This window comes from Electrona antarctica (genome assembly GCF_951216825.1).
Source record: "Electrona antarctica genome assembly, chromosome: 13".
NCBI classification, from domain to species: Eukaryota; Metazoa; Chordata; class Actinopteri; order Myctophiformes; family Myctophidae; genus Electrona; species Electrona antarctica.
In genome coordinates this window covers 45,736,304-45,756,303 of record NC_136794.1, presented here as the reverse complement: position 1 = coordinate 45,756,303, position 20,000 = coordinate 45,736,304, and the positions used below count along the sequence as shown (strand labels likewise).

General features: G+C 45.0%; 1 protein-coding gene across 1 annotated transcript in view; it reads right to left on the bottom strand.

Moving 5' to 3' along the window:
- Positions 1–20,000, bottom strand: part of rab3gap1 (RAB3 GTPase activating protein subunit 1) — a 113,625-nt gene that overhangs the window by 49,344 nt on the left and 44,281 nt on the right. The window contains exons 11-13 of the mRNA XM_079518658.1: positions 16,592–16,800; positions 13,891–13,945; positions 7,702–8,055 (exon numbers count right to left, since the gene is read on the bottom strand). Of these exons, the coding sequence (XP_079374784.1) occupies positions 7,702–8,055; positions 13,891–13,945; positions 16,592–16,800 (618 nt within the window). The remainder of the gene's footprint in view (positions 1–7,701; positions 8,056–13,890; positions 13,946–16,591; positions 16,801–20,000) is intronic.

Here is a 20,000-nt window from a genome sequence, read left to right as displayed (position 1 = left end):
TCCATCTATCTCCTGCCCTCCCTTTCTCCTATTCTCTCCTTCTCTCCTCTATCTAATGCTCCGTTCCGCTCTCTTAACTCGGTGCTGCGTCCAAACCTCCTCACCTGCACACATTCGCGATGGAAGACCGCGTGCGTGCGTGCATGCGTGCGTGCGTGCGTGCGTGCGTGCGTGCGTGCATGTTGTATTGCTCTACGCGTGAAGGCCAAAAGTCCCCACAAGTATAGTAGAAGTTGAGAAATAGACACTGTGTGAGGACACTTTTCTTGGGTCCTCAAAATAAAAATGGAGAACAATAGAGTTAACCCATTTTGGACTGACCAGATTCTACAAATGTATTCTAAATCATGACAGTTTTCTGAAAAACCTATGTTTCTATGTCAGTGGTGCTCAAACTATTTCATGTCAAGGACCCCCAGAATTATATGTATTTCTCCGCCGATCCACATCTGAAAATATGTTGTTCCAGGGACCCCTCCAGAAGCAAAGATTTGAGTTAAAAACGTTCGCTCTGAAAGAATATATTGGATTTGCGGCATATTTTCACGATTTTTCAAAAATAGCAGACCTGCAAGCTATTTTTCAATAGCTAAAGTATAACAATGTTTTAAAACACCAAAAAGGGGTTCCCGTGCAGAATGGGTTAAACACTGTGCACAGGAAAGCTATATATACGGACACCCTGCGGACATCGTTTTAGTGGTTCCGGCCCACTAGCAGAAGCATCCAAATGATAGTCTTCAAGAGACAATAAAGCAGAAAGAACAAAGAGTCCTACACGCGTCTCTGTGTTTACAGAGCAGGGCACCTACGTACCTACCCCACAAATCAGAACAATAGGAACCGTTCCACTATTTAAACATAGGGCCTAATAGGCCTATTGCATCAAGGGTACAAGGAGTTGTGCATAACAACTTAGGCTATGTGACGGGAGAATAGCGCTTGATGTCTTTACGGGGCTGCCTGGAGCCACACATTCACAGTCATATGAGCCGGGCGGTGCTTATAGACGCCCGCACGGCTTGGGTTCGTAAGGCAATCAAGCGCTCCCCTTCCCCAGTACAGCTACAGAGATGCGGAATCAGCTGCGAATGATATAAAGTGATTGAAGGTGTGGGTTATCGGTGCAATTTACAACGGTCAAGTGACGGTAACCAGCCAATCAGAATCAAGTATTGGGACTAACGGTTTTGGAAGTGCCATTTCCAATGCCCTCCTAAACGTTAGATGTCCTCACAACAACAGTGTTGATTTCGTCGACTAAAACTATGACGAAAAATGATCGTCAACTACCTTTTTTCACTGACGAAAACTCAATGGAAACTAAATGAAAACTAAGCTATGATGACTAAAACTATGACCAAATACATTTGCAATTTCATCAACAAATAAAAACCTAAATGTTAGGAAGGGCCCAGTGGACAAGAGCTCCAGTACAAGTAATTTTACACTTGGTCGCATGCTGAAAATAGTCGATCTACAAGCTCACAACGCGTCACAGGGCGACACGTTGTGAGCTTGTATAGATCGGCTATTTTCAGCAAGTGTAAAATGAGCCATTACGACGGCATCAAGGCCCGCCAAAACACATTTTGTCGACTAAAATCGTATAAGACATTTAGTCGACTAAAACTAAACAAACAGATTCCAGGCGACTAAAATGTGACTAAAACCAAGTGAAAAAAAAACAACACTGTATAGTAATCCAAACGTGTGTGTGCATGTGGAGGATAGATAAAGTGTCTAAGACAGCCCCAGCCTCTCCTCTCCTCTCCCCTCCCCTCCCCTCCCCTCCCCTCCCCTCCCCTCCCCTCCCCTCCCCTCCCCTCTCCTCTCCTCTCCTCTCCTCCCCTCCCCTCTCCTCCCCTCCCCTCTCCCCCTCCTCTCCTCTCCTCATGTTAATTATTAGATAGGATAGATAAAGTGTCTAAGACAGCCCCAGCCTCTCCCCAGCCTCTCCCCTCCCCTCCTCTCCTCTCCTCTCCTCTCCTCTCCTCTCCTCTCCTCTCCTCTCCTCTCCTCTCCTCTCCTCTCCCACTGTTAATTATTGAGCAGGGTCAGTGCATTTTCGGTGTTTTTCCCCTCCATTCATTAGCCCCGGACCATTCAGGGCTCTCTATAATTGATGAGGAGGAAGAGCAGAGTCACAAATCTCTCCAGGCTCGCTCCCAGCGAACACACCTAGCCTACTCTACCACCACTACTGGCTCTAATCAGCACCGTCTGGCGCTATGGATGGCGCTCTGTGTTGCCAACTTGCTTATTGTAAAAATCCAGAGGGGCAGAGCATTTTTCACACCTCAAATCCTATATGGCAGGGGTTCTCAACCCGTGGGTCGCGACCCCTCGGGGGGTCGCCAAATTATTTTAGGGGGTCCCCAAATTATTAAAAAAAAAAGGAAAAAAAAAAGAAATTTAGTTTTTTTTTAAAAAATTCACGATTTTTCAAAAATAGCAGACCTACAAGCTCATAGCGCGCCACTCGGTGGCGCGCTATGAGCTTGTAGATCTGCTATTTTTCAATAGCTAAATTATAACAATGCTTAATACACCAAAAGGGTTATATTGGGGGTCGGGAGGGGGCGGGGCGGGGGTCCCGAGACATTGCCAAAGCATTTCCGGGGGTCCCCGGCCAAAAACGTTGAGAACCCCTGCTATATGGGGCCGTGTGACTCCCTGGCACAAAATGTTTTCAGATGGGGGGGGGGGGGGTATCCAATGATCCATGGGTCGGCGGTTCGAATCCCGGCTCCTCCTGTCTACATGTCGAAGTGTCCTTGGGCAAGACACTGAACCCCAAATTGCTCCCGATGTGCTGGTTGGTGCCTTGCATGGCTTCCGCCGCAATCGGTGTATGAATGTGTGTGTGAATGGGTGAATGTAATGCACAATCTATGTAAAGCGCCTTGGATAAAGGCGCTTTATAAATGCACCATTTACCATTTACTATTTACTCAAAATGTCCGGGTTCACATTCTGGCGAGTGGACTATAACGCTGTTTTTTTTCCTCGTAAATTACCGGCCCTACTTTGATCATACCAACTACAGCGTCACACAAAAGCATTTGTAATTTTTGAATTTGAATACCGAAAAAAGAAACAGTTTTGGACATATAGGCCTATGAGGTTAACCCATTCTGGGCGGGAACCCCTTTTGGTGTTTCAAGCATCATGTTATACTTTAGCTATTGAAAAATAGCAGATCTACAAGCTCAAAGCTTGTAGATCTGCCATTTTTGAAAAATCATGAAAATGTGGCAAAATCTTTGACTATTATATGGGGTCCTTGACAAGAAATAGTTTGAGAACCACTGCCATAGAAACATTGGGGTTTTTCAGAAAACCGTCAGGATTTAGAAGACATTCCGTAGAATCTAGTGTCTAAATGTGGTTAAGAACACCCGGCGGAGACCATTATATCCACCGGTGGCCGTTTCACGGGGGCAGTGTTACAGTGTTACACGGCCCCTGCGCACCTCCCCCTCAAGCCAATTAGGGGAATTATGCAGCAGTGATTTATCGTTAGCGTACGTGTCATCATAAATTGGAAGAAGACTAAGGATTATGTCAAGTTGGTCTGGGGATCACATCGTATAGCGGTTAAAGGGACACTTCACCCTTTTTGCAAAAATATATATGTTAATGATGTTTAGAAGATTTAGAACACTTTCCTGGGGGTCTTTATGTGTGTAATATGTGGTTTTAGATATTTTAGATTTTAGCAGTGAGCCTAGTGTCTCTGATGTCATCGAAAGTGGGCTCACTTCCTTCCTGGACTAGAATTCCCATAATGCTTTGGTGCACTGCTCCTCCTTGTGGATAGGGGGAGGGCTGTCTTACTGAGACAACATGTAGTCCAGGAAGTAAGTGAGCCCAGTGTCCATGACATCAGAGACACTGGGTTCACTGCTAACATCTAAAATATCTAAAACCACATATTACACACAAAAAGACACCCAGGAAAGTGTTCTAAATCTTCTAAACGTCTTAAACATATATATTTTTGCAAAAAGGGTGAAGTTTCCCTTTAACAATTTATTTAAACGGTGCAGCGGATGATGTGTCTCTTGCTGTGGAACAGGTGGAGTTTTCCTTTCTGCTCTTAGCAGATGTATATACATGCAAATAATGGAACGTTAGACTGGAGCGTTAACTTGATGACTAAAACTAAGACTAAATATATTGACAATTTCGTCAACAAATAAAACTAGACTAAAATGTTAGGAAGGGCCCAGTGGACAAGAGATCCAGGAAGGGCCCAGTGGACAAGAGATCCAGGAAGGGCCCAGTGGACAAGAGATCCAGGAAGGGCCCAGTGGACAAGAGATCCAGGAAGGGCCCAGTGGACAAGAGATCCAGGAAGGGCCCAGTGGACAAGAGATCCAGGAAGGGCCCAGTGGACAAGAGATCCAGGAAGGGCCCAGTGGACAAGAGATCCAGGAAGGGCCCAGTGGACAAGAGATCCAGGAAGGGCCCAGTGGACAAGAGATCCAGTACAAGTCATTTTTACACTTGGTCGCATTACGATTACGACCATTACGACGGCATCAAGGCCCACCAAAATACATTTTAGTCGACTAAATCAACAGTAGATTTAGTCGACTAAAATCGTATGACATTTAGTCGACTAAAACTAGACTAACACCAAAACATTCCAGGCGACTAAAATGTGACTAAAAGCATAAACATAACAGAATCACAATGTTTGCAGCTAACAAACTATTTTCTTCCTGTTTCGTCCAGTTTTACTTGACGCGTGTATTTCCTCTCACCGCTAATCCCTGCATCTGGTCAAGTGGGAGGGTGTAAACATCCAGTCATACACTGTACGTGCGGTACGTGTATACATCTGATTTTCAGACACACACTTGTATAGAGTAGGGGTTCTCAACCCGTGGGTCGCGACCCCTCGGGGGGGTCGCCAAATTATTTTAGGGGGTCCCCAAATTATTTTCCAAAGAAAAAAAAAGAAAAAAAAGATTTATTTTTAAATTTTATTTTCACGATTTTTCAAAAATAGCAGACCTACAAGCTCGTAGCGCGCCACTCGGTGGCGCGCTATGAGCTTGTAGATCTGCTATTTTTCAATAGCTAAATTATAACAATGCTTAAAACACCAAAAGGGGTTCCCGCCCAAAATGGTTTAAGGTTATTGTAGCAGTCAATTTATATTGGGGGTCGGGAGGGGGCGGGGCGGGGGTCCCGAGACGTTGCCAAAGCATTTTCGGGGGTCCCCGGCCAAAAACGCATCCACGGGTTCATGTACTTTTTATTTGTATTGTAATCCCCATAGGGGGGATTTTAGACCGATTTTAGACCGATATAAGAACTGTGTTTGAAAAATAAACAAATCATCCAGGCCGCTTCACTCATATGGATATGAAGAATCAACTGAGAGAAAACACTATTGTTAATGCTGCTGAATCAGTTACATTTTCGCTAGAAACAGACTGTATCATAAATGAGTGACTGACAAACGATACAGAGACACCTCCCTGACAATATAACGATACAGAGACACCTCCCTGATAATATAACGATACAGAGACACCTCCCTGACAATATAACGATACAGAGACACCTCCCTGACAATATAACGATACAGAGACACCTCCCTGATAATATAACGATACAGAGACACCTCCCTGATAATATAACGATACAGAGACACCTCCCTGACAATATAACGATACAGAGACACCTCCCTGACAATATAACGATACAGAGACACCTCCCTGACAATATAACGATACAGAGACACCTCCCTGACAATATAACGATAGAGACACCTCCCTGACAATATAACGATACAGAGACACCTCCCTGACAATAACGCCGAGACAGCTTGTTTATTTTTGGACCACAACGTTTATAGAGCAACGAAGTCTGACGTCACTTTCAGTAGAGGGCACCAACACACAGGTTTATAGGTTTTTTATTTGTATTGAAATCTCCATAGGGCGATTTTATGTCGCTTCATATAAGAACTGTGTTTGAAAAATAAACCGACCACCCCAGCGTTTCTGTCAGGGGAGTGGCTGTGCGTCGTTAATTTTGTCCATTCATATTTGATACAGCCAGTTTCTAGAGAAAATTGAATTAATGTGACCGCAAAAGCCTTGAAACTACATATGAATGCAATGTCGCTGAGCATATACGTCACGCCCAGCTGTCAACATATTGCGTTCCTGAGATTCCTCGTTGACGTAAGCTCAGCTGGTGGTGACTCGACTCGTACTAACCACGATACATTATATATAAATAAAATAAAAATAAAAATAAACGTAATTAACGTTCAGTTTCTGTTGTGCGACGGGCTGCGGGCAGAAGCAGCCTACCCGGAAATGTAGTCTCTGGGTTGTTTGGCTCGTTTCTAATGCTTATTTTGTTACTCTTTGGGTATATTTGTACATTTACACTGTGGAAATATCCAGGATATTGGGATGTGTTAATGTTTAATAAATATGTTGTGGAATAACGGTAACATGCACTCAAAACTGCCCAGCAAGACCCCTGTCAGACCCCTGGCAGTTGCTGGAGGAACGAGATAAGAGTGTGAATTCCGACACCCTGCGGGGGTAGTAATGTTGCCCACTGCCGGTGAAGAACAACAGATCAACATGTTCCAATGACTGTGTTTAACTATAAAACATTATGCCTGCATTTATCTAAAGGTGGATATGTAATTCCAGTGCCTAAAAGGAATGTAAATGATTAATGTGTTAAACCCTAAACTCTCATAAACCAGTTGAGAAGTAGCTATAGTGGGAGAATAGACCATTCCACCAGCCCATGTAATTACCATACACTCATGGTTCCAGTGAGTGACTTCCTGATCACAGTCAACAGCCAATGGCTTGTACCCTCACCTCAAAGGAGGAGACTAAGCCATTGGCAGAACTTAAGGAGCATGTAGGGAAATAGAGACTCAGATTCAGCAACCAAGGAATGGATCCACACCTCATGTAACTACATGATGAACAACACAACTCACATTAGACCAATGGTAATTATTGATACATAATGCAAACTATTAATAATCAATGAATAATGTGTTATCCATGTGTTGTGTAAACCTGCCTGTAATCGACGAATGTATGTGTATTTCTGTCTCATTCATGCAGGTTATTTACCTAACTAACCAACCACCAACTAACCAAACTAAATAGCTAGTTCATGTGTTAAATGTATGTTTGTTAAACGACAATAAAAGTATAAAAGACACTTGAGTTATATTATTTAGACAGTTTGAGTAAAGACATTACTCTTTGTGCAGTTGTGACCCTTTCAGTAGGGATAGCTATGAACCACGATGATCAACTTAGCAAATTAAATCGTAGAAGCTATAAATCTGAACATACACCTTCAGTCGATGCTTCATATCCATATGAGTGAAAAGGCCGGGGTGGTCGGTTTATTTTTCAAACAGTTCTTATATGAAGCGACATAAAATCGCCCTATGGAGATTTCAATACAAATAAAAAACCTATAAACCTGTGTGTTGGTGCCCTCTACTGAAAGTGACGTCAGGACTTCGGTGCTCTATAGTAGACGATTTTAAGATCACCCCATGTTATTCTCCATGGAGAAATTACTTCCATGGACCAGGGGAATCAAGGGGACGAGCGAGTGACGTCAGGACTTGGGTGCTCTATGCTTATACTCACTGCTGAAAGGAACAGTGCCTAGTTGACCTCTGACCTGAGTGACGGGGATGAAGAGCGGCTCCGTGGAGTTCATCAGGGTTATCTTGCCGTGGGGGTGGAGCCTCCCCTCGGGTCTGGCCTTCCCGCCATCGGTGGGCGGGGTGTCCTTCATGTCCTCCTGGTCGCTCATGCACTCGAAGAACTCGTCCTCGCCGTCCTCGCTGTCGCTCCAGGAGTCCCACGACTTCCCGGGGGACGCCTCGCGGTTGGCGTCGGACGCGGCGGCGTTCCCTGTGCGGCCATTTTCTCCGGCGCTGCCGGACACCTTGCGCTCTCTCTCCTTGCCTCCCTCGGCCGCCTTGCGCGCCTCGTCCCGCGCTCGCTTCCGCTCGATGCAGCAGTTGAGCATCTGGGGAGCGGCGGAGAGAGACAGAGAGAGACAGAGAGAGGCAGAGAGAGGCAGAGAGAGGCAGAGAGAGGCAGAGAGTGACAGAGAGAGACAGAGAGAGGCAGAGAGAGGCAGAGAGAGACAGAGAGAGACAGAGAGAGGCAGAGAGAGACAGAGAGAGACAGAGAGACAGAGAGAGACAGAGAGAGACAGAGAGAGGCAGAGAGAGGCAGAGAGAGACAGAGAGAGACAGAGAGAGGCAGAGAGAGACAGAGAGAGGCAGAGAGAGACAGAGAGAGACAGAGAGAGGCAGAGAGAGACAGAGAGAGACAGAGAGAGGCAGAGAGAGACAGAGAGAGGCAGAGAGAGACAGAGAGAGACAGAGAGACAGAGAGAGGCAGAGAGAGGCAGAGAGAGACAGGGAGCGTCAGAGAGAGACAGAGATCGATGAGGGCTGGGGCTTGCAGGCCTCCTTTTGGGAGGTTTGAGAAGGGTGAGAAAGGCTGAGGTTTGAGAAAGGTGAGCGAACGTGTGTCTGTGTGTGTGTGTGTGTGTGTGTGTGTGTGTGTAACAGAGAGAATATTATGCTTGCTTAGCAACTGCACGTTTCTTTTAAGACCGCGTTTGCAGATTTGTGTGCACGTGTGTGTACGGCTGCAGGAGCATCTGTGCGTCTTTGAATATGAACACAGGCGACTTTTCATCACGCACGAGATGCTTCCTATAGCTCCTTCGCGCAGAGTCCATTCCTCATAATTACCGCGACGTATGTCCACTATAGCCCGCCATCTCTCCCGGTAAACAGTGAACTCCGGGGCCAGCGCATACAGGCTGCTTCATTACCGACAACGAGATTCACATCCCTCTGCTAGACTGATAGATGACAGATAAGCAGAGAGTCGAGACAAGGCAGAGATTGAGGGGTAGAGCGAGAATGAGAGAGAGAGGGTGAGAGAAAGGAGGGGGACACTAAGAGATAGAACTACGACAGAGAGAAGGAGACAAGCGGTATTGCGAAAGAGAGCCGTGTTGAGTTCATGAGCCAGGGACTCTCAGCTCTGTGTCTGCCTGGACGGCTTCTGTTATTGAGATGATTGCAGATAAAGCGTCCCCCCCCAGCCCCTCCTCCCCCCCCCCCCCCCTTCTGTCTCTCTGTCTCTCCATCTCCTCCGTTGCTCAGCCCTTCTGTCTCTCTCCCTCCATCTCCTCCGTTGCTCAGCCCTTCTCTCTCTCCATCTCCTCCGTTGCTCAGCCCTTCTGTCTCTCTCTCCATCTCCTCCTCTGTCTCTCTCTCTCCATCTCCTCCGTTGCACGGCCCTTCCCACGTTTCCACTGAGATATTACCTCCCTCGCCCTGCCTTGTTTCCACAGAGATATTACCTCCCTCGCCCTGCCTTGTTTCTGGAGGTCTTTATTAGCCCTTATCTTTATCCCATTCTGAACGGGAACCCGTTTTGGTATTTTAATCATCGTTATACTTTAGCTATTGGAAAAAAAAGCAGATCTACAAGCTCATAGCGCGGCACTCGGTGCCGCGCTATGAGCTTGTAGGTCTGCTATTTATTTTTTTTAATCGTGAAAATGTGGTGGAAATCTTTGAATACATATTCTTTCAGAGCCAAAGTTTTTAACACAAATCTTTGCCTCTGGGGGGGTCCCTGGAACAACATATTTTCAGATGGGGGTCGGCGGCCAATTACAGAAATCTTGGGGGTCCTTGACGTGAAAATGTTTGTGAACGACTTGTTCTTCCTATGTTCTTCCTATTTAAAAACATTTGTTTGTTTTTGTTTGTTTTTTTTTTTTTTTTTTCATAATATAGGCCATATCTAAGCCCGGCTTAGATTTCTTAGATTTCTCACAATCAATGGCCAGAACCTTATAGTTGTTTTTTTTTCTCTTTAATGAAATCCATGTCTGACAACATTCTCTGATTAGTGTAATTTGAGTTATGTTCATAAAGGGTAGGCGCAATGAGCTTCGGCTTCTGCCTTCACCTTTTCGGTACCACTAGTTATTAGTGGATATTAATGTATGTACGTCTGTATGTAATCCTTTTTCCTGTACGGACCGAAATAAAATCTATCTATCTAACGACTGACATAGAAACATGGGGTTTTTCAGAAAACTGTCATGATTTAGAAGACATTTGTAGAATCGTTCCCAGGTCTAAATGTGTTATTATATATCTCTCTCCCACAGGTGAGCTGTGGGCGGCTGAATCACAACACACCGTTTAACCCATTTAGGTCTGACGTCGAAATTTAAAAAATGTCTTCTAAAGCCTGACAGTTTTCTGAAATACCTAATATGTTTCTGTATCAGTGGTGCTCAATATTTCATGTCAAGGACCCCAAAAATTACATATATATGTCTCCGCCCTCCCCCCATCTGAAAATATGTTGTTCCAGGGACGTCCCCAGAAGCAAAGATTTGAGTTAAAATGTTCACTCTAATAATATATATTCAAAGATTTGAGGCAGATTTTCACGATTTTTCAAAAATAGCAGACCTACAAGTTCAGCGCGGCACTCTATTTTCAATAGCTAAAGTACAACACAATGCTTTAAAACACCAAAAGGGGTTCCCGCCCAAAATGGGTTAAGGCTCTCGCAGACAACTGGCCGCAGGTAGGGGGGGGGGCGCACTTTGGGAAGAACCAACACAGACAGATTATAACACCCTCCCAACCTCCACATAAGTCTTTATATCAAACTACCAAAAAACTGTGTTCGCTGCTTTTGTGCTCGTTATGTAAAACCTGGATCAAATGAATAGTCGCACGTTGGTTCAACTGCAAACCCTCTGCCCCTCCTCCTCCTCCTCCTCCCCCCCACCCCCACCCCCTCTGCTGCGAAAGCCCTTCACGTTGAAAGTGAGACGATTCGAGTAATCGTCGTGTACTCCACGATGTTCCAGCCGCATTACGCTCAAGCCTCTATTTTCAAATAGCAGCATAATTGCGCGTGGGAAGACGTTGATTCCTCTCTCTCTGCGCCATCTGTTATCTGATATGTGCGGTTTGAGGTTCGCACTACCCCCCCCCCCCCCCCCCCCCCCAATTGCAATTACATGACAGTGAACAACGAGGGATTTGGAGCAATGTTGAGATAATGTGTTGCTTTTTGAAAATGTACAGTATATCACTGCTGTCCGGAGTAAACCTCATAACTCCAAAATGTTCATTTTTCAGGAAAATAAGGTTTTTAACCCATTCTGACCTGAGATCAGATAATAAAAATATCTTCTAAATCCTGACAGTTTTCTGAAAAAGCTATGTTTCTATGTCAGTCGTTCTTCGATTTTTCAAAAATAGCAGACCTACAAGCTCATAGTGCGCCACTCGGTGGCGCGCTATGAGCTTGTAGATCTGCTATTTTTCAATGGCTAAAGCATAACATAATGCTAACACCAAAAGGTGTTCCCGCCCAAAATGGGTTAAGGAAATGAATAAAACCTTATATATTTTTTAAACGATGCAATACTGCCTCATCAAAGTTGGTGTTGTGACTTTGAACGAAAATACACCGCTTGGATGCACCTGGGACGTATCCTCAGTGATGTATCCCAAGGTCATCACCTGGGACGTATCCTCAGTGATGTATCCCAAGGTCATCACCTGGGACGTATCCTCAGTGATGTATCCCAAGGTCATCACCTGGGACGTATCCTCAGTGATGTATCCCAAGGTCATCACCTGGGACGTATCCTCAGTGATGTATCCCAAGGTCATCACCTGGGACGTATCCTCAGTGATGTATCCCGAGGTCATCACCTGGGACGTATCCTCAGTGATGTATCCCAAGGTCATCACCTGGGACGTATCCTCAGTGATGTATCCCACGGTCATCATATGGGACGTATCATCAGTGATTTATCCCAAGGTCATCACATGGGACGTATCCTCAGTGATGTATCCCAAGGTCATCACCTGGGACGTATCCTCAGTGATGTATCCTAAGGTCATCACCTGGGACGTATCCTCAGTGATGTATCCCAAGGTCATCACCTGGGACGTATCCTCAGTGATGTATCCCAAGGTCATCACCTGGGACGTATCCTCAGTGATGTATCCCAAGGTCATCACCTGGGACGTATCCTCAGTGATGTATCCCAAGGTCATCACCCGGGACGTATCCTCAGTGATGTATCCCAAGGTCATCACCTGGGACGTATCCTCAGTGATGTATCCCAAGGTCACCACCTGGGACGTATCCTCAGTGATGTATCTTCAGTGATGTATCCCAAGGTCATCACATGGGACGTATCCTCAGTGATGTATCCCAAGGTCATCACCTGGGACGTATCCTCAGTGATGAATCCCAAGGTCATCACCTGGGACGTATCCTCAGTGATGTGTCCCAAGGTCATCACCTGGGACATATCCTCAGTGATGTATCCCAAGGTCATCCCCTGGGACGTATCCTCAGTGATGTATCCCAAGGTCATCACCTGGGACGTATCCTCAGTGATGTATCCTAAGGTCATCCCCTGGGACGTATCCTCAGTGATGTATCCCAAGGTCATCACCTGGGACGTATCCTCAGTGATTTATCCCAAGGTCATCACCTGGGACGTATCCTCAGTGATGTATCCCAAGGTCATCACCTGGGACGTATCCTCAGTGATGTCTACCAAGGTCATCACCTGGGACGTATCCTCAGTGATGTATCCCAAGGTCATCACCTGGGACGTATCCTCAGTGATGTATCCCAAGGTTATCACCTGGGACGTATCCTCAGTGATGTGTCCCAAGGTCATCACCTGGGACGTATCCTCAGTGATGTATCCTGAGGTCATCACCTGGGACGTATCCTCAGTGATGTATCCCAAGGTCATCACCTGGGACGTATCCTCAGTGATGTATCCCAAGGTCATCACCTGGGACGTATCCTCAGTGATGTATCCCAAGGTTATCACCTGGGACGTATCCTCAGTGATGTGTCCCAAGGTCATCACCCGGGACGTATCCTCAGTGATGTATCCTGAGGTCATCACCTGGGACGTATTCTCAGTGATGTATCCCAAGGTCATCATTGAGGGTCCAATGGAGTTAAGAGGTTTTGTCCAATGCGTTTTTTACTACTTTCCATTGGTTCAATATTTTCGAAACAACACAGACGTAAAGGGTGTTCAATATTTATGGAATAACATCAAAAACCTTAGTTTAGAGTTATGAGGTTTCTTCCGGACAGCAACGAATATAAGTTTAAGTTGGGCTTCCATTAAAATGAACAAAACTTTAAACAACTTAAAAGATTTCTGGTAGTCGCTCCCTTTCCATGAACAATGAATCTGATTGGACACCGCTTAGAAGTCCCGCCTATGTCTAGTGAGTGACAAGCGGCTGGTTCCACTTATCAGAAGAAACTATTAGGCCTAGTAAAACAAACGCACAAAATGCGTGTTGGGAGGAATCAATTGGCAAAACAACAGACAAATGAAGGTTACCTTGTTTGTTTGGTGTCAAATATGAGTGAGAGGCAATTAAACCTCTTGAACCTTAAAGGCGAGTCTACAGAATGCAAGCTAGGGAGGGATAGTCAACAGAGCCCAACAGAGAAACAGTGTCTTCAGTTATTTTTCTTTTTTAAGAACCAGCCATGGAAAAAGATTGGAGTCGTCTTCCAAGCTCTCATGGCTGTTGTCTCTGCTAGCGAGCGATTACGGTGGTCTTTATCAAAGTCTCCCGCGAGCTGCTCTGTTGTGTTCGCGACGTGCCCCTTACAAAGACAGCAGCGACTGACAAAGCTTATTAAGAAGGAAGTAAACAGTCATATAATCGCAGAGAGGCACGTCTGTGTGTGTGCGCGCGCGCGTGCGCGCGTGTGTGTGAGAGAGAGAGATAATAGTCACCTGTAGCTTCTGATGCAGCAGGCAGCAGCGAAGGTCTGGGGGGCCAGTAGCCAGTCTGGAGTATGAAGGAGAGGGAGAGAGAGAAGGTGTGAAGGAGAGGGAGAGAGAGAAGGAGAGGGAGAGGGAGAGAGAGAAGGAGAGGGAGAGAGAGAGTATGAAGGAGAGGGAGAGAGAGAAGGTGTGAAGGTACTATACTTATATACAAAACTTTGCAGATTTTGCACCAAAATCCTATTTTAATGAAGCTAACGAAGGCAATTCCTGTAGGCTACATACAAATGGTCAGCCTGCCAAAACAAAAACATACTTCATACCAGGAATTAAAATAAGACGCCGGTACACACCCAAGAGGTGCTGGTCATGGTGAGATAAAGCACAGGAAAGAATAGCCACAAGCTCCCTAAGGACCGACTCACTTCCATAATACAGCCTAGTCAGTAGTTTTACATTATAAAATAAAAAGTTAAACTAGCAGAATAAAGACGTTATCATTGAAGTCAGTCAGTCCATCGTGGGCATCTTCTGAGGAGTGTGCAGTTATCATTTCCTCCGTGAATCCTGGAGGTTTTATTACTGTATAATACGTTTATGTTATATTGAAAAGAATGGGAGCCAAATTGAGAATCATAGTTATCATAGTATGACTGTCCCAGGTTTCCAGAAGGTGCCACAGCCTCATCATGTGATTAAGTTGTAAACAGGAAACACACGTAAAAAGGTGTCCGTTGTGTTTCCCATTACATTGCTAAGCAAATGAAGCTACATACCAATTATTTGTTCACAGAACAGTGAGAGACTGCACACACACGCCAGGTACCGGTTTCATGTAATCAATTCCCAACACATCCCCCCAAAACACTGTTGTTTTGGTTGTCGTTGCTTTCATTTTATCCAACGTCCTCCTCAGTGTACACTGTACAGTATGTGGACCATGGTGACATTGATCAATTCTTGATACAAATCTTCTAATATATTATTTAAGCCTCAAAATATATAAATCTCTCACTATTAAGGCAACCGGGCCGGTTCCACGCGCTGCACAAGGTGCCCTTTTTTTCCACTTGAGCACCTGCCCCTCTAAATGTCTGTGCACGCCACTGGTCCTCCTGTGTGTTGGCTGGACAGGTATATACTCCATAAGCAAGGCACATATACTTCGTTGTGAAATGGCTGACCTACAAGCTCACGTTGCGTCGCGGATGCGACAGTTGTGAGCTATGGAGCTCTGCTGTTCTCCACCGTTCTGTGTGAGCGTCACCTTCGAGCAGGGCTCCAGCGTGCGACCTATTAGGTCGCATATGCGACATAATTTATTAAGGGTGATACTTAAAATTGAATGAGGTCGCACAGGTGCGACTTGCTGGAAGGATGAGTGGAGGAAAAAAAAACATCCCGCAGTGCTTGCCCGTTCCATTGATTGAAAACATTGGACGTTCGCCTGACGCCCAGTGTTCAAAGAACGATCGTTCACGAAAACCCACAAATAAGCCCTTCAGACTTGGATGGTCAGAGCGGCGCGATTACATACAAAGTCAATTCAAAGACGAGAATTGTGCAAACGGGCGCGGTGCGACCTGCCGCGGTACAAACTGGACGAACAGAGGCGAATATATATTCAGGTCTGAACGCAGCTTATCCGACACAAATTAACTAATCTTTCTCAGCTGTACAATTTCACTGGAGCGCGCAGCGCGCATATCTAACTGCATGATGATCAGTCATGATCTACACAGACAGCCGACTCCCGACCCAAACACTGAGTGAAACTTAGTAAACGTGTTGTTTGATTAAACATGTGCCACGAAAAATAGCTTCCAAAGCTTGTTATGTTTGCATCGAGGAGGTAGCCTATGTGTCCATACCATAGGTCCATACATGCTGATCGGCCAACAATATACATTAATCTCCCTCCCAGTGAGTGAAGAGCACTGATGCCTGATTTATTCTTCGTGTTCCGTGCTGAAAATAGCTGATCTACAAGCTCACAACGCGTCGCGGACGCGACACGTTGTGAGCTTGTAGATCAGCTATTTTCAGCACGCGGAGATATGCAGGCTCTGAGAGCATTCAGAAACTTTTGCCTTCACAATAAAAGCATGCAGCTTTCACAAGTTGGCCCATAAAGACAAGGAAAAGGATTAAGAATTTGGTGGCATTTCACATTGCAAAATATCTTTTCCAAAATGTAGAAATATTATAATAAGGAATTAATTTGGATAATGGTAATGGAGATATTGTACAAATTGTCACTTTATTAATCCAAAAGGTTTGGACTGCATTTAATTTTCAACACAAAACCTTAAACTGACTTTCTGTGTGTGGAATATAAATATTGCCTTTATTGACTGAGTGACTTTGTGGTGGGTTGAAACCATCTACAGTGTTTTGAAGTATAACCAGGTAGGTTGCTGTTTTTTACACAGTGACCTTTGTAGGGGGTTTTATGATTCAAACCTTTAATGGTGGAAACCACTACATAAATAAATGGCGCCCGATGTGGGGGCATGATAAGATCATGTATTAATACCACGCTATACAAAGAAAAAAATACCTTTACCTTTACCAAATGAAAAGGTAGGTGGCCCCAGTGCTACCTGTGAAAAAGTTAGTCTGGAGCCCTGCCTTCGAGTGACGGAGCATAATTAAATCGGCATAGTGCCAGGCATGTGTGTGTGTGACTGTCTGTGTGTGTGTGGCCTACCCGTAGACCAGATGGTTGTTTTCCCAGCGGTAACGCATCTCCAAAACAAACTCTTGCCAGAGGTGAGCCAGGGCCCGGACCCCTCCGTGGTAGAAGTTGACCGCACAGACACACAGGGCCAGGCGGTAGGTCAGGCTGTCACTGGGCGCAGACTTCAACTGGTTGAACAGGTTCTGGAGAGATGAGAGAGAGCACGGTGGAGGAGGAAGCTAAGGATTTACAGTGAAAATCATAAAAAAAAAAAGGCCTCACTATTTTAACCCATTTTGACCTGGGAACGATTCTATAAATGTCTTCTAAATCATGACAGTTTTCCCGAAAAACCACTGTTTCTATGTCAGTGGTTCTCAAACATTTTCATGTCAAGGAACCCTTGACAGGAAAAGACTCGCTCACCGTATAGAAAATAGAAGTAAAACTCCTTAAACTGAGACTTAGGAAAATATGTTTTCTTTATTTTATCATGCTCATAAAGTGCTCGTGCTCAAAGTGCAATTAAAAAGCAAACGTTTCGGTCCGAGGACCTTCGTCAGTGGGGTCAAGGAACCCCAAAAGTATATATGTAATTGGCCGCCGACCCCCATCTGATAATATGTTGTTCCAGGGACCCTCCCAGAAGCAAAGATTTGAGTTAAAAACGTTCGCTCTGAAAGAATATATATTCAAAGATTTGCGGCACATTTTCACGATTTTTCAAAAATAGCAGACCTACAAGCTCGTAGCACGGCACTCGGTGCCGCGCTATGAGCTTGTAGATCTGCTATTTTTCAACAGCTAAAGTACAACTTAATGCTCAAAACACCAAAAGGGGTTCCCGCCCAAAATGGATTAACCTACTGAGACCGATTCTACTAAACTAAATCAATAGTTCTCATACTCTTTCGTGTGAAGGATCCCCCAAATGTATGTATTTGGCCACCAGAAGAGAAGATTTGTGTTAAAAAAGGTAAATGTATTCAAAACAGAAGACTTTTCAAAAGATATTCATAAATAGCAGGTGTACAAACTCGCAGAGCAATACACTCAAGCTTGTGTATCTGCTATATATCTTTGAATTAGCCAACAAAAAAATGGAAAATGACACCTTACCAAAACACAGACGTCGACTGATATATTTATGGAGTTATGGAGTTACATCCACTAGAGAACGATTACAAAATGTAATCACCTAATATTTTAGGGGGTGACTCAGAAATGACTTTGTACAGGTTGGAAAACCATAGCTAACCTTGCAGAGTGACGCATTATTTTAATCCATTTTGGGCGGGAACCCCTTTTGGTGTTTTAAGGATTATGTTATACTTTAGCTATTGAAAAAATAGCAGATCTACAAGCTTCTAGGTCTTCTATTTTGGAAAAATCGTGAACATGTGCCTCAAATCATTGAATATATATATATATTCAGAGTGAAAGTTTTTCACAAATTTTGAGATGGGGGTCGGCGGCCAAATACATATAATTCTAGGGGTCCTTGACATGAAATATTGAGCACCACTGATACAGAAACATGAGGTATTTAAAAAAAACTGTTAGGATTTAGAAGCCATTTTTTTTTAGAATCGGCCTCAGGTCTAAGTGGGTTAACCCGCGTTACACCTTCTGGTAGTAGTCGAGTGCCAACAACACGTAATAGTAATCCTGTTAGTGTTTCAGTAGAGCAACGCCTGCGTGGGAAAAACCCAGCGTGTATAGTGTCAGTGAGCTGGAGCATGGAAAGAAGCGCTCAATGCTGCTTGAAAAGACACCGATTTGTCACGCAACCGCATGCTGGAGCATGGCCGTACGGTACGGTACGTACGCCATACATACGCTTGAGGCTGGTTATAAAGATACCAAGGATTAGAACCTCTGCTTTTAACCCATGTAGGCCTGACGTCGAAATTTAAAAAATGTTTTCTAAATCATGACAGTTTTCTGAAAAACCTTTTGTTTCTGTATCAGTGGTGCTCAATATTTGATGTCAAGGACCTCCAAAAATGATATGTAATATGCCTCCGCCCCCCCCCATCTGAAAATATGTTGTTCCAGGGACCCCCCCAGAAGCTTAAGTTAAGTTAAAATGTTCACTCTGTAACAATATATATTTAAAGATTTGAGGCACATTTTCACTTTTTTTCAAAAATAGCAGACCTACAAGTTCATAGCGCGGCACTCGGTGCCGCGCTATGAGCTTGTAGATCTGCTATTTTTCAATAGCTAAAGTATAACATAATGCTTAAAACACCAAAAGGGGTTCCCGCCCAGAATGGGTTAAAAATCACAGTATATACAGGTTGACTATTTTTGACCGACCAAATACACACTGTACAGCTGTACTTAGCATAGCATTATGCTATGAGGTGTTTCTTTTTAGGATGAAATGCCAACTGAAACGGATTCATTGGCTTCCATGCCATTTCCAGCTATGCATATTCACATATAATCTAAGCATTTTATTTCCTCCCCCTCACAAACCGATTGATTTTACGTGCTATTACAGGACGGATGCGGTGCTATCAAGCCCCCAGTAAGGCTATCCAACGTTGACACTGCCACTACCTACTGGCGAAATGTGGAATTGCAGCACTTTCATGAAGGTGGACCATAGACTATAAAGAAGAATGGAGACCTAGAATAGAAACTGGAGCGTTTCATTTCAGTGGAAGTTGCTCAGTGGCGTTTTGAAGCACCCGGAAGTATAATTATAACTCAATGGCTCGAGCGAGCGGAAGTTTAGCCCCCGGACCTCAATTTTGACGCTCCGGATTAATTGGCTTCCATGCCATTTCCAGCTATGCATATTCACATTATAATCTAAGCATTTTATTTCCTCCCCCTCACAAACCGATTGATTTTACGTGCTATTACAGACGGACGCGGTGCTATCAAGCCCCCAGTAAGGCTATCCAACGTTGACACTGCCACTACCTACTGGCGAAATGTGGAATTGCAGCACTTTCACGGAGGTGGACGGACCTGAGGTCCGGGGCTAGGCTATAGGCTAAACTTCCGCTCGCTCGAGCCATTGAGTTATAATTATACTTCCGGCAGTCTTCCGGATGCTTCAAAACGCCACTGAGCAACTTCCATTGAAATGAATAGCGGGGGGGGCGGGGCTAGCGCTCCGGTTCAGTCTCTATCCTTTATAGCTCTATGGGTGCTATAGAGCGTCGCAGTCCCGCCCTTTCATGACGACGCCAGGCCCAGTCCCGCCCCCTTTCATGACGACGCCAGGCCCAGTCCCGCCCCCTTTCATGACGACGACAGGCCCAGTCCCGCCCCCTTTCATGACGACGCCAGGCCCAGTCCCGCCCCCTTTCATGACGACACCAGGCCCAGTCCCGCCCCCTTTCATGACGACGCCAGGCCCAGTCCCGCCCCCTTTCATGACGACACCAGGCCCAGTCCCGCCCCCTTTCATGACGACGCC